The 12,394-nt window shown below is 46.9% G+C and overlaps 1 protein-coding gene across 1 annotated transcript in view; it reads right to left on the bottom strand.

Annotated features, from left to right (window-relative positions):
- TMOD1 (tropomodulin 1) overlaps positions 1-12,394 on the bottom strand; it is a 77,542-nt gene that overhangs the window by 17,540 nt on the left and 47,608 nt on the right. The window contains exons 5-8 of the mRNA XM_090274457.1: positions 11,066-11,155; positions 9,827-9,957; positions 7,952-8,059; positions 2,470-2,613 (exon numbers count right to left, since the gene is read on the bottom strand). Coding sequence (XP_090130583.1) covers positions 2,470-2,613; positions 7,952-8,059; positions 9,827-9,957; positions 11,066-11,155 — 473 coding nt within the window. The remainder of the gene's footprint in view (positions 1-2,469; positions 2,614-7,951; positions 8,060-9,826; positions 9,958-11,065; positions 11,156-12,394) is intronic.

Below are 12,394 nucleotides of genomic sequence, written 5' to 3'. Positions count from 1 at the left end.
CCTCAGTTTCCTTATCTGCAATACCAGGATGGGTTGTAATACCCAATTACACTCTGTGTGAGCAGTAAATGATATAATGGATTCATGGAACCTGCTTAGGAAATTAACTCAGAATGATGTGTGAACTCCCTAGATGGTTTTTGGGGTAATTACAGAGGTTAACGACTGCATAGTTTATATCTGTCATGTCCTCAGAAGCGGAGATTCTGACTAGCCCCCTTATAAGTGAGGTGCTGCAGCTCAGGGAAGTGATCATTCTTGCACCAGGGTGTTCAGGCAGGGCAAGGGTGATGGTCAGCGTTGGCTCCATCTCTGGGCCACATAGTAGTGAAAAGGAAGGTAGGTAGCTCTTTTTCTAAAAGCTGCCACCACAGTGACCTGAGGCCAGCGCTCTGGGCCATTGCTGGCCAACATTCTGCCCCAGGGAGTCAGCTGACACTGGGTAGACCCTGACTCCCTGTGTGTTCAGACTTGAAGTCACATGACCAGCCTATCCCAGGGCCTGGCCCAGGGCTGCTGCCAAGCCTGCTGCAGGCCTTTGTTCCTGGCTGTGCCCTTCCTGCCTTCAGTAAAGCAGGGTCAGCAATGGCCAAAGGAGGGACATAAAAGGCGGGGGTGGGGAGGGGCTGGGGATGGGCCATGCCGCAGCAGCAAGGCCACTGGCATTTGAGAGATGCAAGGAGTTTAATGCGGCAAATTCACAGGGCAGGGCTGCTGCAGGCTCATGTGGCCTTTTTAGATGAATTAGAAAAAAAGTACCCTCTCTGGGTGAACAAAGCTCCCTCCCAAGTCTTAAAGAGTGGAATGTGGGTAGGGCTTCGACCCCTGCCACCTCACTGTGCAGTAAACAGCACGCAGAGCCATCCAGGGTGGCCCTGCGGGGCCAAGCCCTGAGCTCAGCACTGAGACGCAGACACGACTCACACCCAGCACCAGCCTCTGAGAACCTCCCAGGCAAGCCAAGGTCCCAGGGGAACACAGGGAGGGATCACTTAGCTTGCTCTGGGGGGCAAATTTCCATAGTGTAAATATTCCCACTGGGGTGATTTCAAGGTACCAATGTGCCATCGATGAAGGGGAGCTGGGAAGAGATGTGCACAGTCGGCTCTTGGCGAGCTGGTTCAAGCTGGTTCTACACCACCACTGGGGCAAGGGGAGGCTTCCCCTGAATCCAGAGGAAGAGGAGGAGTTCTCCAAGCGGTGAAGTGGTAGGGGCAGCGGGAGAGAAAAGCAAGAGCAAAGACACGGAGGTCTGCAAGTACGTAGGGGCCAAACTGGGAAGAGTGAAGGGGTTAGGATTGACATGGGCCACAGAAGTCTTCTGGAAACTGGTAACATTTTAGTTCTTGACCTGGACCAGGGTTACAAGTCCGGTATGATTCATTAAACTGTACATTTAAGTCTTATGCACTTTTCTATATGTTTGTAATATTTTACAATGAAGATAACTATCTCATTCAGGGATAACTGCTATTTACAATTATTATATTTCCTTCCAATCTTTTTCCTATGGACATATTTATATGGCCATTCAGCAAAAAATTTCATGTAGGAAAGAAGTTCCCTATCCACACACCATAAAGAAGAAAGCATTTTAACATTGAAACAACGTGGTGTAATGAAAGGAGTATAGGCTTTGGAGTCAGAGAGATCTGGATTCACGTCCTGCCTCCTAAAGTACAAAGATGGTGGCCCTGAGAAAGCTTGTCTTAGCCTCTCTGATCTGTTTTCTCCTCTGCGAACTGGGAGAGATAATCCCCACATCCAGCAGGGTAGTTGGGAAAATCGAAGATGTGTGTGTCAGGTACATGGCACAGAGCCTTGCCCACTACAGACCCTCAACACATGAAACACACAAGATATCTTACATGCAAGACATTGCCTTTGGCATTGTCTTCAAAAGTCAGAACTAAAAGAATTGCCCTGAAAATAAATGACTGAATCACAGAAGTTACAGAGAAATGAAAACTCCATAAGGATAAAGACAAACTAGAATTTGCCCAGAGAATAACCTCCATGATAATGACACTCAAAAACCCATTGAGTGTGTGTGCATGTGTGTGTGTGTGTGTAGGGGGTGACAATTGAAGAAAACAGGGTATTTAGCCTGGAGAGAAAGATTCCAATAGTTTGTAAGATCTGTGCAACAGATGTATCCTGTGTACAGAACAGAATTAAACCCAGCAGGATTTATAGGGAGCTAATTTCTCCTGGGTATAAGAAAGAATAGTCTCACTAATAATAGAAGGGTAAGGAATGAACCCCCCATCACCAGGGGCACACAAGCAAAAGCTGTAAGAGCACTTGGTGGGAATGAAGAAGGAAGGTGAGCATTGTGGAGCTCCCTTGAAGCTGGACTCCGGAGCTTTCAGCAGCAGCAGCAGCCACTCCATTCAGCAGCATGCAGGCAAGTACAGAACGGCTGGTGTCATGTAGTGTAGGGCACAAGGAGGCCCTTGCTCATCTTACCTGGTTATCGATTTTCAGTTCCACCAGAGAAGTGTTGTGTGGAAGGGCTTCCACCAGGCGCAGGATCCCAGCTCCGGAAATGAAGTTGGATTCCACGTTCAGTGTCTTTAACACCTTGTTCTCCTTGAGCATCTCAGCAAGGGCCTTGAGCCACAGGAGAAAAGTGAGGGTACCTGTGAGTCACCCTGAGCAAGGCTGGAGCCCGTAAAAGCTAAAATACTGAAGGCGCCTTGCTGGGGGAGCGAGGGTCTTTTGTACACATATGCTGTTCGAGCTAGGGACCTGGCAGGGTGATCTCCACAACTTCCTTCCCCAAGCGTAGCTCTGTGTCTTTCCTCCCCTCCAACCTGCCATGGCTCCTGCACCCCTACCAGATTATTCCATGCTCCTTGGCCTGCAGCCAAAGCCTCTACTGGGTGCAGGTTCTACTCTCCTGTTCAGCCCCAACTCTTGCTGCTCCCTTATGGTGGGGCTACTCCCAGTTCCCTGTGCTTGCCCAGTGCCTCCGGCTGCTCAGCCTTTGCTAATCCTTTCCCTGCCACCTGGAATGCCCTTTCCTGTCTGCTTCACTCACCCAAGTCCTGCCTGTCCTCAAGGCCCCTTCCTCCAAGAGCCTTTGCTGACACTCCTAGCTAGCTGTGGCCTGTCTTCTTGAACCTCATAGAATTTATCCATAACCTTCCACATGGAACTCGTATTCCCTGGTTTAGATTGTTTTTATACTGATGTCTCTGCCATTAGACTGTCTACCCTTGGTGGGTTGAAAAGACACCTTACTCATCCCGTGGTGTGCTCAGTGTTCAGCACATAGTAGGTCCTCAGTCACTGTTCACTAAGTGACTAGTAGAATCCTAACCTCTCTAAATATTCTCACTTGTCTCTTCTATTTCCCTGTTGGAATTCCATGGAGTCGTGCTCTTCGTTTGAGCATCAGGGAGCAGAGTAGGAAGGAAGCCTGGGAACCCACCCCACTGGGCAGGTGACCAGGGCAAATAGGAGGAGAGGAACTCAGGTAGTCCTCAGCACGTTTGGGAGGAATTCAGCCAGGGGGTGTAGATGACAATCAGAGCCTCTGAAGGAAATGAAGTAATTAGCAGTTGGTGGAAACAGTGTGTCATGGAGGAAAGGAGACACCGGCAGCTGATAGACCAGGATGTACAATCTGTGGGTCCTGTTGTCTGAAATGATTATCTGAGCCAGGAATACCCTTCGCACTGTCCCTGCTTGCTGAAACCCAAAGGAAGGCTCAACTAGCAGGAAGCCTTCCTCTTTGAAATCGTCACTCCGTCCTCAGCTTGTCTTGCTGTGTACCCCCCGGATGGCAGGTCAGCTTTCTTTGTAACCCTGAGAAGGTTGTACCCTCCTGAGGGGAGGGACCCAGTCTGTGTTCTCTCCACAGCATCCCTCTTGCTCCCCAGGAAAGGCCTGCCTGCACCAAATAATCAAAATATTTCACAATCAGTAGGCAAGTCCACCAGGCTGATCTAAGCAGACATGCTGGTGGCTGAACAGGTCCCGGGGGCACTGTTGTATCAGTTGTCAACTCTGTTTGCTGGAGCAGAGTGGAGGAACTGGGGGTGGGGTGGGCAGGAGAAGAGCTGGGGCAGGCAGTGGGGGCACATACAGAGCTCTGGCAGCCTTATTTACCTACTGGCCCAGAGCATTTCAATATTGGACAATGGGTCTACTGGTGTGAATGGGCTGACATCAGCTGTTGGCCTAGCACAGGGTCGATGTGCCATAAACATTTGTGGAGCTGAGCAGAGTGCCAGAACGGACATGCTTAGTTTCTGATCCATGACACAGCTGTGTACTGGGCATGTGACTTGGTCAGCCACATCTCCACAGGTAAACTCAGAATCCACTGGCGATCTCCTGAGGTCAGAGGCCATCTATTGAGGAGCAAAGAGAAACTCTAAGCTATTTCTATCATTTCAAATATATCAGAGGAAATTTTCCTACCTATTTTCAAAACTCAAGCAGAATTGATAGTTACTACATAGACTTCAAACAAGGAAAGTTATCAGGGATAAAGAAAGGTGTTACATGATGATAAAGGGATCAATTCTCCAAGAAGACATAACAAGACTTTGTATGTGTGCCTAACAACAGAGCATCAAACTACATGAGGAAAACTAATAGAACTGTGATGAGAAATAGATGAATTTACTACTAGAGTTTGAGATTTCAATATCCCTCTATCTGAAATGGACAGGTCCAGCAAGTTGGAAATAAGTAAGGACATAACTGAATTAAACAGCATCATCAATCAACTAGATATGTGACATCCGCAGACTACTTCACCCAACAACAGCAGAATACACATTCTTATCAAGATCACATGGAATAGTCATCAAGATCAACCAAATTCTGGGCCATGAAACACACCTTAATAAATTTACAAAAGTAGAAATCATACAATGCCTACTCTCAGACTCCAGTAGAATTAAACTAGAAATCAGTAGCAGAAAGACAACTGGAAAATCTCAAGATATGTAGTAATTAAACAACATATTTTTAAATAACATGTGGGTCAAAGAAGAGATCACAAGAGAAACAGAAAAGTATTTTGAACTATATGAAAATGAAAACATAATTTATGAAAATTTGTGGGTACAGCAAAAGTAGTGCTTAGAGAGAAATTTATAACAGTGAATGCATATATTAGAAAATAAGAAAGATATAAAGACAATAATCTAAGTTTCCATCTTAAAGAACTAGAAAAAGAAAAGCAAATTAAATTCAAAGCAAGCAGAAGAAAATAATAAAAATTAGAGAAGAAATCAATAAAATTGAAAATAGGAACTCAGTAGAGAAAAATCAATGAAGCCAAAAGCTGCTTTTTGGAAAAATCAATAAAATCTACACACCTCTAACCAGGCTAAGAAAAAGAAGCGAGGACACAAATTACTAATCTCAAAAATGAAAAAACAATATCTCTAAAGATCCCACGGAAATTAAAAAGATAATAAAGGAATACTATAAACAACTCATATCTTCATGAAATGAACCAACTGCTTGAAAGGCAATTTTCCAAATTTTATGTAAGAAGAAATAGACTATTTGAATAGGTCTTTCTCTCCTAAAGAAATTGAATCAAGCCCTGGCTGCTGTGGCTCAGTGGATTGAGCGTCGGCCTGCGAGCCAAGTGTCACTGGTTCGATTCACAGTCAGGGCACATGACTAGGTTGCACGTCAGGTCCGCAGTTGGGGGCACAAGTGTGAGGCAACCACACAATGATGTTTCTCTCCCTCTCTTTCTCCTTTCCCCTCTCTCTAAATAAAAATAAATAAATAAATAAACAAAACAAACAAATAAATAAATAATTAAATAAAAAAAAAAAGAAATTGAGTCAAGCCCTGGCTGCTGTGGCTCAGTGGATTGAGCGTCGGCCTGCAAGCCAAGTGTTGCTGGTTTGATTCCCAGTCATGGCACATTACTAGGTTGTACATCAGGTCCCCAGTTGGGGGCGCAAGTGAGAGGCAACCACACAGTGATGTTTTTCTCTCCCTCTAGTTCTCCTTTCCCCTCTCTCTAAAAATAAAATAAATAAACAAATAAGTTATTTAAAAAAAAAAAGAAATTGAATCAATTGTTAATAGCCTTCCAAACAAAAAGTGCTAGGCCCAGATGAATTCTACCAAATATTTAAGGAAGAAATAATACCAATTCTCTTTCAAAAGATAGAAGTGGAGGGAATACTTCCTCACTCCTTGAGGTCAGCACTATTTTACTCAAAACCAGACAAAAACATTACAAGAAAATGATAGATCAATCTCTCTCATCAGCACAGATGCAAAAATCCTCAAAAAAAAAAAAAAAAAAAAGGTACAAAAAGAAATTATATGCCATGTCCAAGTGGGATTTATCCCATGCAGGAAGTCTGGTTCAACATTACTAAATCAATTAATATAATCTATCACATCAACAGGAAAACAAAGAAAAAGCCCATGATTGTATCAATAGATATAGAAAAAGCATTTAATGAAATCCAACACACGTTCATGATTAAAAACTCTCAGTAAACTAGGCATAGAGGAAAATGTCATCAACTTGGTAAACAATATCTACAAAAAACCTACAGTTAATATCATACTTAATGGTGAGAAACTTGAAACTTTACTACTAATATCAGGTCAAATTCTAAGATGTCCCTTTTCACCATTCCCTTTAATATATAGCTGATGTAATAAGACAAGAAAAGGAAATAACAGGTATGCAGAATGGGAAGGAAAATGACATAATTATTTACAGAGAAAACCTGAGAGAACTGACAAAAAAAAATAAAATAAAATAAACCCTTGAACTAATAAGTGATTATAACAAGATTGCAAAATACAAGGTTAATATACAAAAGCCATTCACTTTCTTTTATACCAGCAATGAACAACTGTAATTTGAAATAAAAAAAAAAAACAACAACACAATGCTATTTACATCATCATCCCCCCAAAATGAAATACTTAGGTATAAAACTAACAAAATATATGTAAGATCTATATGAGAAACACTATACAACTCTGATAAACAGAATCAAAGAACTAAATAAATGGAAAAACAGTACATGATCATGGATAAAAAGACTCAATATTGTCAAGATGTCAGTCCTTCCCAGCTTGATCTATAGGTTCAATGCAAATCCCAATCAAAATCCCAGCAAGTTATTTTGTGCATACTGACAAACTGACTGCCACTAAATGGTCAGTTGCCATCCCTGATAAGCTAGTCCCACACTTTCTACTTGTTATTAGTGTGTAGCAATCACACGATACTGTTTTTCTTTAGTTGTCTGCATGTCCAAATGGACCATAAATTTGTGGAAGTGAGAGCTATGACTGTCTTGGGTACAATTGTATTCCCAGAGCCTAATTCAATGCTGGACACAGAGACTCTTAATAAATTTGTGCTAAATGTTTAAAAAGAAAAAAAGAATTGATGACTACTTTATATTAAGTACAATTTAATTTGAACAGCCATATTTTAAAGACATGAACAAAAAACAAGTAAAATTGGTCATTAGGACCTGCTGATGATGACAATGACTTTAGATATGGAGAAACTGAGGCCCAGTGTGGGACAAGCCCTTGTCCAAACATGACATGCTGACTGCAGAGATCTGGCTGTAGGGCCCACATGACTTGCATTTAAACCTCAGCTCCACCTCCCACTTGCTCTGCAACTTCAGACAAAGAAAGTTCCCTGAGCTCCCTGCACCCCAGGTTCTTCATCTGAAAAGTGGGGAGACCTGTACTTCTGGGGACAGGGGTGGCTGTGGAGATTAAGTAGGATGACAGACAGGTGGTGCGTGGGTAACATCATTCTGTCTTTACCCTCTCCTGGGTCGAGCCCAGTGCCCTTCACCACACTGTGCAAGGTTCTCCATCAGTGGGCTATGGCCAGTCCTGAGGCCACAGCATCAACCCTTCTGTTTATATGCCACCCCTCTGCCCGCCTAATATAGCAGAACAGAAAGGTACATACATATGCCACAGGGTCATTGCTCCGTGTCCCCACGATGCTGAACTTCTTTACATACGAGTTGTCTTTTAGGGCTTCTGCATATGCCTTGAGGGTGGCTATGGGGATATTCTGCAGAGAGAAAGGCAGCCAGTGACCAGCAGCCCCTCTCAGGGGCAGGGTGGGGAGACAGATGGGGGCTAACTCTCTCACACAGGCAGTCTGACTTGTCACAACTCCCTGACCAAAAAGCTAATGGGCAAAGGGTTCCAGCTGGGCTCCAAATGGCTGGGATTTGGGGAGAACTTTCTGGGAGACAGATTGAGTAAATCCTCCCTGGAAATTTCAGATAGGACTCACATCTCCCTCCTCGTGCACACAGGGACCAGGGGAGGAGGCAGAATCGAGGCGGCAGAAGCAGAGGGGGATTGTGCCATGATCTCAGGCCTGGGGCTGTGGGGGTGGCAGGAGCATGACCTCTATCCTAGCAACTGGCAATGTTTCTGATTTGCTCTGTGACTCTGGGGAGGTCTCTTCCCTGCTCTGAAAACAGAGGTGTGTGTGTGTGTTTGTGTGTGGCGGGGAAGAGGGGTGGAGGGGGCGGGGCAGGGGGTTGCACTACTTGAACTTCAAGAGACATCTGTCCCAGAGGGTCTCAGCCCTATCGCACATAAGCAGTTCCTGGGTAACTTTTACAAAATGCGGTTGCCTGGATCTGCTCCAAGCTGATAAAATCAGAATCTCAGGAGGGGGAGGGAGTTCTGGGCACTGGTGTATATTCTTTAATTTCTTCAGGTGAAAAACACTGAACTAGTCCAACTGCCTAATGCGCAGAGGGGAAACTGAGGCCTGGAGAGGGCGAGTGCTTGCTGAGGCCCCACGGTGAAGGCGCAGAGCCAGGCTCACAGTCCCATGCCTTCCACCCCCACATCCACCACCTGGGGTGCACAGTTCTGAATGGTGCCGGTGTCTCTTTCTGCACGTGACAGACAATGGAGGCACCCAAGAGAGACCCTGGCTGTATTTTAACGGGTCTCTTATTTCACAGCGTCACTTCAGCTCCCCATGGGAACCGAGCACGGGAGGCCAGGTGGAGGAGAACACTTCAGATGCAGGTTTCCAATCTGATTGTGCCGTGAGGCTGGCAGTCACTTAAGAGAAAGTGGAGAAGTGGAGAAGTGGAGAAGAAAGGAAAGAGGAGCCAGGGAGTGAGGGGCCGGCTTCTTGTCTTACTGCCACCCCTTCCCGGAACTAATCCCACTGGCCTCCGGGCTGAGCAGGTGGGCAGGCAGCTGGGCTGCTTCTGAATTCCTCCTGCCACCTGTCCAGCATGGGACTGCGTGTCCATCTGTCCCTCCTCTGCCCTTGGTGGTCATACAGGAAGTGTCGGGAGAGAGATGGCTGATAGCTTGGAATATGTCTTCAGATATTTGGGCCCACAGCTCCCTCCCAGGGCTGCAGAATGAGGCTGAGTACATGCATCACTCAGCTGCAGTTGTGTCTCGGGGTGGCCCCTGCCAGGGCTTGGGCTACCCATGAGCGTGGTGGGCTTTTCTAGCCTTGGGATCCTGAGCCGCCATGTGCATGTGACTCATGATTTTATCTCTAGGAGCTCTGTGTTTTGAATAACATGGCGGGTTTCCCGAGTTGAAGCTGGGTTGGCCCCGGGGTGAGCATCGGGGCCTGATGTCAGACCTCTGAAACAAACCAGGACCACGGGATGTGCTTGTTTATGCTGCCATCCCCTCTGAAAGATGTGGCCCCTATTCCTGATCCAGAAGCACCCAGAGCCCAGACAGGCCCCTGCCATCGCTGGACTGCTGAGCCTGGGCTTGTCTGCATCGGGAGATACGGCTCACAGATTTCCCCCTCCAGTGAAGTGAGGTGACAGGGACTTACCCGGATGTTGTTGAGGTTAACCTCTTCAAGTTCTGGGTCGTTCCTCTTTACCCGCTCGAGCGTTTCCTCCACGTCTGTTGAATTGGGTTCTTCGTCGGGCACAGGCTTGTATTGTGTTGGTTTAATCACACCTAGAGTGACCCACGAAAAGGAGGTGGCTCACAGAATCCCGGGACCACGTTCCCTCAACACAAGCACACTCTGGAAGGAAGTGGTGGCAGAGTTCAGGGACATGGGGAGAGGGTGTGGCCCTGCCGGGACCCTGTCTTTGATGTCCTGCAAGAACTACATGACTTCCTTAAACTCTCTGAACTTCGGTATCATCTCATAGCCTGTGAACAGGGGCTCTTTTGAGGACGAAAGGGAGCATGGGTGGGGAAGAAACATGTAAGTCTTCCAGAGTGGGGCTAATGATTCTTTCAGCACCCTGTCTCTGGGGCCAAAACGCCAGCTTGGAACAACGTGCCTGAGCAAGTAAGACAATGCAATATCGGCGCCGGAAAAGACGAGGAGACTCATGCAGCAGGAGAGGCCCCCAGAGGTGGACCTGTGTGGATGCCTGGGAGTTTATGGTCAAAGTGGAGCCCCAAACTGGGGCTGAAAAGACACACTTTGCAAAGAACAGAGTTAGGACAATGAGATATCCATTTAAAAATGAAAACTGGATCTCATCTCACACTACACACAAACATGAACTCCAGGTGAATTAAGAAGTTGCATATAAGAGCCCTGGCTGGTGTGGCTCAGTGGATTGAGCGCCGGCCTGCAAACCAGAAGTTCGCCAGTTCAATTCCCAGTCAGGGTACATGCCTGCGTTGCAGGCCAGGTCCCCAGTTGGAGGCATGCTAGAGTAACTGATCAATGTGTCTCTTGTACATTGAGATATTTCTCTCCCTCACTTCCTCCCTCCCTTCCCCTTGCTCTAAAAATAAATAAAAGTATTTTTTTAAAAAGAAGTTGCATATAAGAAATAAACCTCTACAACTTTTAGAAGAAAATACAGGAAGCTATTTTAATAATACAGGAAAGAAGAAGGCCTTGGTAAACAAGACACAAAACCCAGGAAAATAAAAGGAAAAGGTGGATAGCTTTGGCCACATAAAAAATGTGCAAACTCTGCCATGAGCCAGAGAGCAGGAGTGGGAGGCAGCAAGAAGTGTGAGGATGACGTCACCTCTGAGGTGTCCTCGCTGGGGGTGGGGGAGGGGTGCCGAGGGGCAGTCAGGGCTGTGTACTCACTGTTGAGTCCCTCCTTGTTCACGATGGAGCTGCTGCCCAAGGCCTGGTAGTACTGCTGGTTGCTCATGAGCGTGTGCATGCCCAGGATAGCTGCAGGGACATGGGAAGCGCTCATGACTCGCCCCTCTCAGATAGAAGGGCCTCCCAGGCATGGACCTTCCATGCCCTCAACATTTTTGCTCCCAGAAATGGCAAGAAACACTTGCATGAAAACTTTTCAGCTTTCTTTGCCTCTGTTTACACGAATGTCAACTTTCTGTCATCAGCCTAGACTTCTCTAGTCCCGGCCTCAGATTCCCAGATGTCCCCTGACGTCCCACAGGCACAGCTAGCCCAGCTTGGCCCAAACAGAACTCGTCTTCCCCAGCAACTGCCTCTCCCTTTGGATCACCTTCCCTCTTGTCCTCCTGCCTGTCCCTCAGGGTAGAACCTCACTCACACGGCACCTTCACCAAGTCCCCACCCTTCTAAACAGTGTCTCTTGTCTGTCCCCCCCTCCCACTCCATCGTCTCTGTCTTGGCTGAGTCCCTATCATTTCTTGGTGGTACTGTCACAGCTGCTCAGTCGCTGGTGTCCTGGTCCCACCCCCAGCATTCAGTACAGAGCAGCCTGAAAGACCTTTCTGGAAATGTCAGTCTGACCACATCACACGTGTGCTCAGTCATTCTTCCATCCATTCATTTACTCCACATTTACTGAATGCTGACATCACGTGTCCAGCTCCAGGGGCGAGGGGGACAGTGGGGAACACCAAAGACAGGATCCTTGGCTGTGTGGCTTACAGTCTGCTGGGGGACAGAGCTGTGAAGCAGGTGCCCACACAAGAAAAAGCTGAGGCACCGAGTATAGTAGGTGCCGTGAAGGAGAAGCTCAGCATGTCCTGAGAGAATGGGACCAAAGGGCTTGGATGGGAGTGATGAATAAGGACTGGCCAAGCTAAGGCAAGGGCAGCAGAACATTCTGGGCAGAGGGAATGGCAGTGGGAAAGCCTTAGGCTTGGTGAGACGAAGGCTGGGAGGGGGAAATGGGAGATGGGCAGAGATGAAGTCAAACACGTGGTGGGTGCCAACACCCTGCTCAGCAAGCCACTCGCTCTGGATCAAAGAAGCGTGGTTCATCCATGATTCTCAGTTGGTTGTGCACTGGGATCACTGGGGAATCTTTAGAAACTCCTGCCACCCAGGCCTTCCCCAGACCAATTAAGCCACAACCTCTGGGGCTGGGACCGAATAGCTGCCTATTTTAAAGCTCCTTGGGTGGTGTCAAGGGGCAGTCAAGGTGGGGAGCACCGCCTGGCACTATGCCCCTAGTCCTCACAACAACCCTTA

Source organism: Furipterus horrens, unplaced genomic scaffold, assembly GCF_987537825.1.
Source record: "Furipterus horrens unplaced genomic scaffold, mFurHor1.1.pri manual_scaffold_4, whole genome shotgun sequence".
Lineage (NCBI taxonomy): Eukaryota > Metazoa > Chordata > Mammalia > Chiroptera > Furipteridae > Furipterus > Furipterus horrens.
The sequence above is the reverse complement of the archived record's forward strand: the minus strand, read 5'-3'. Positions and strand labels throughout refer to the sequence as shown.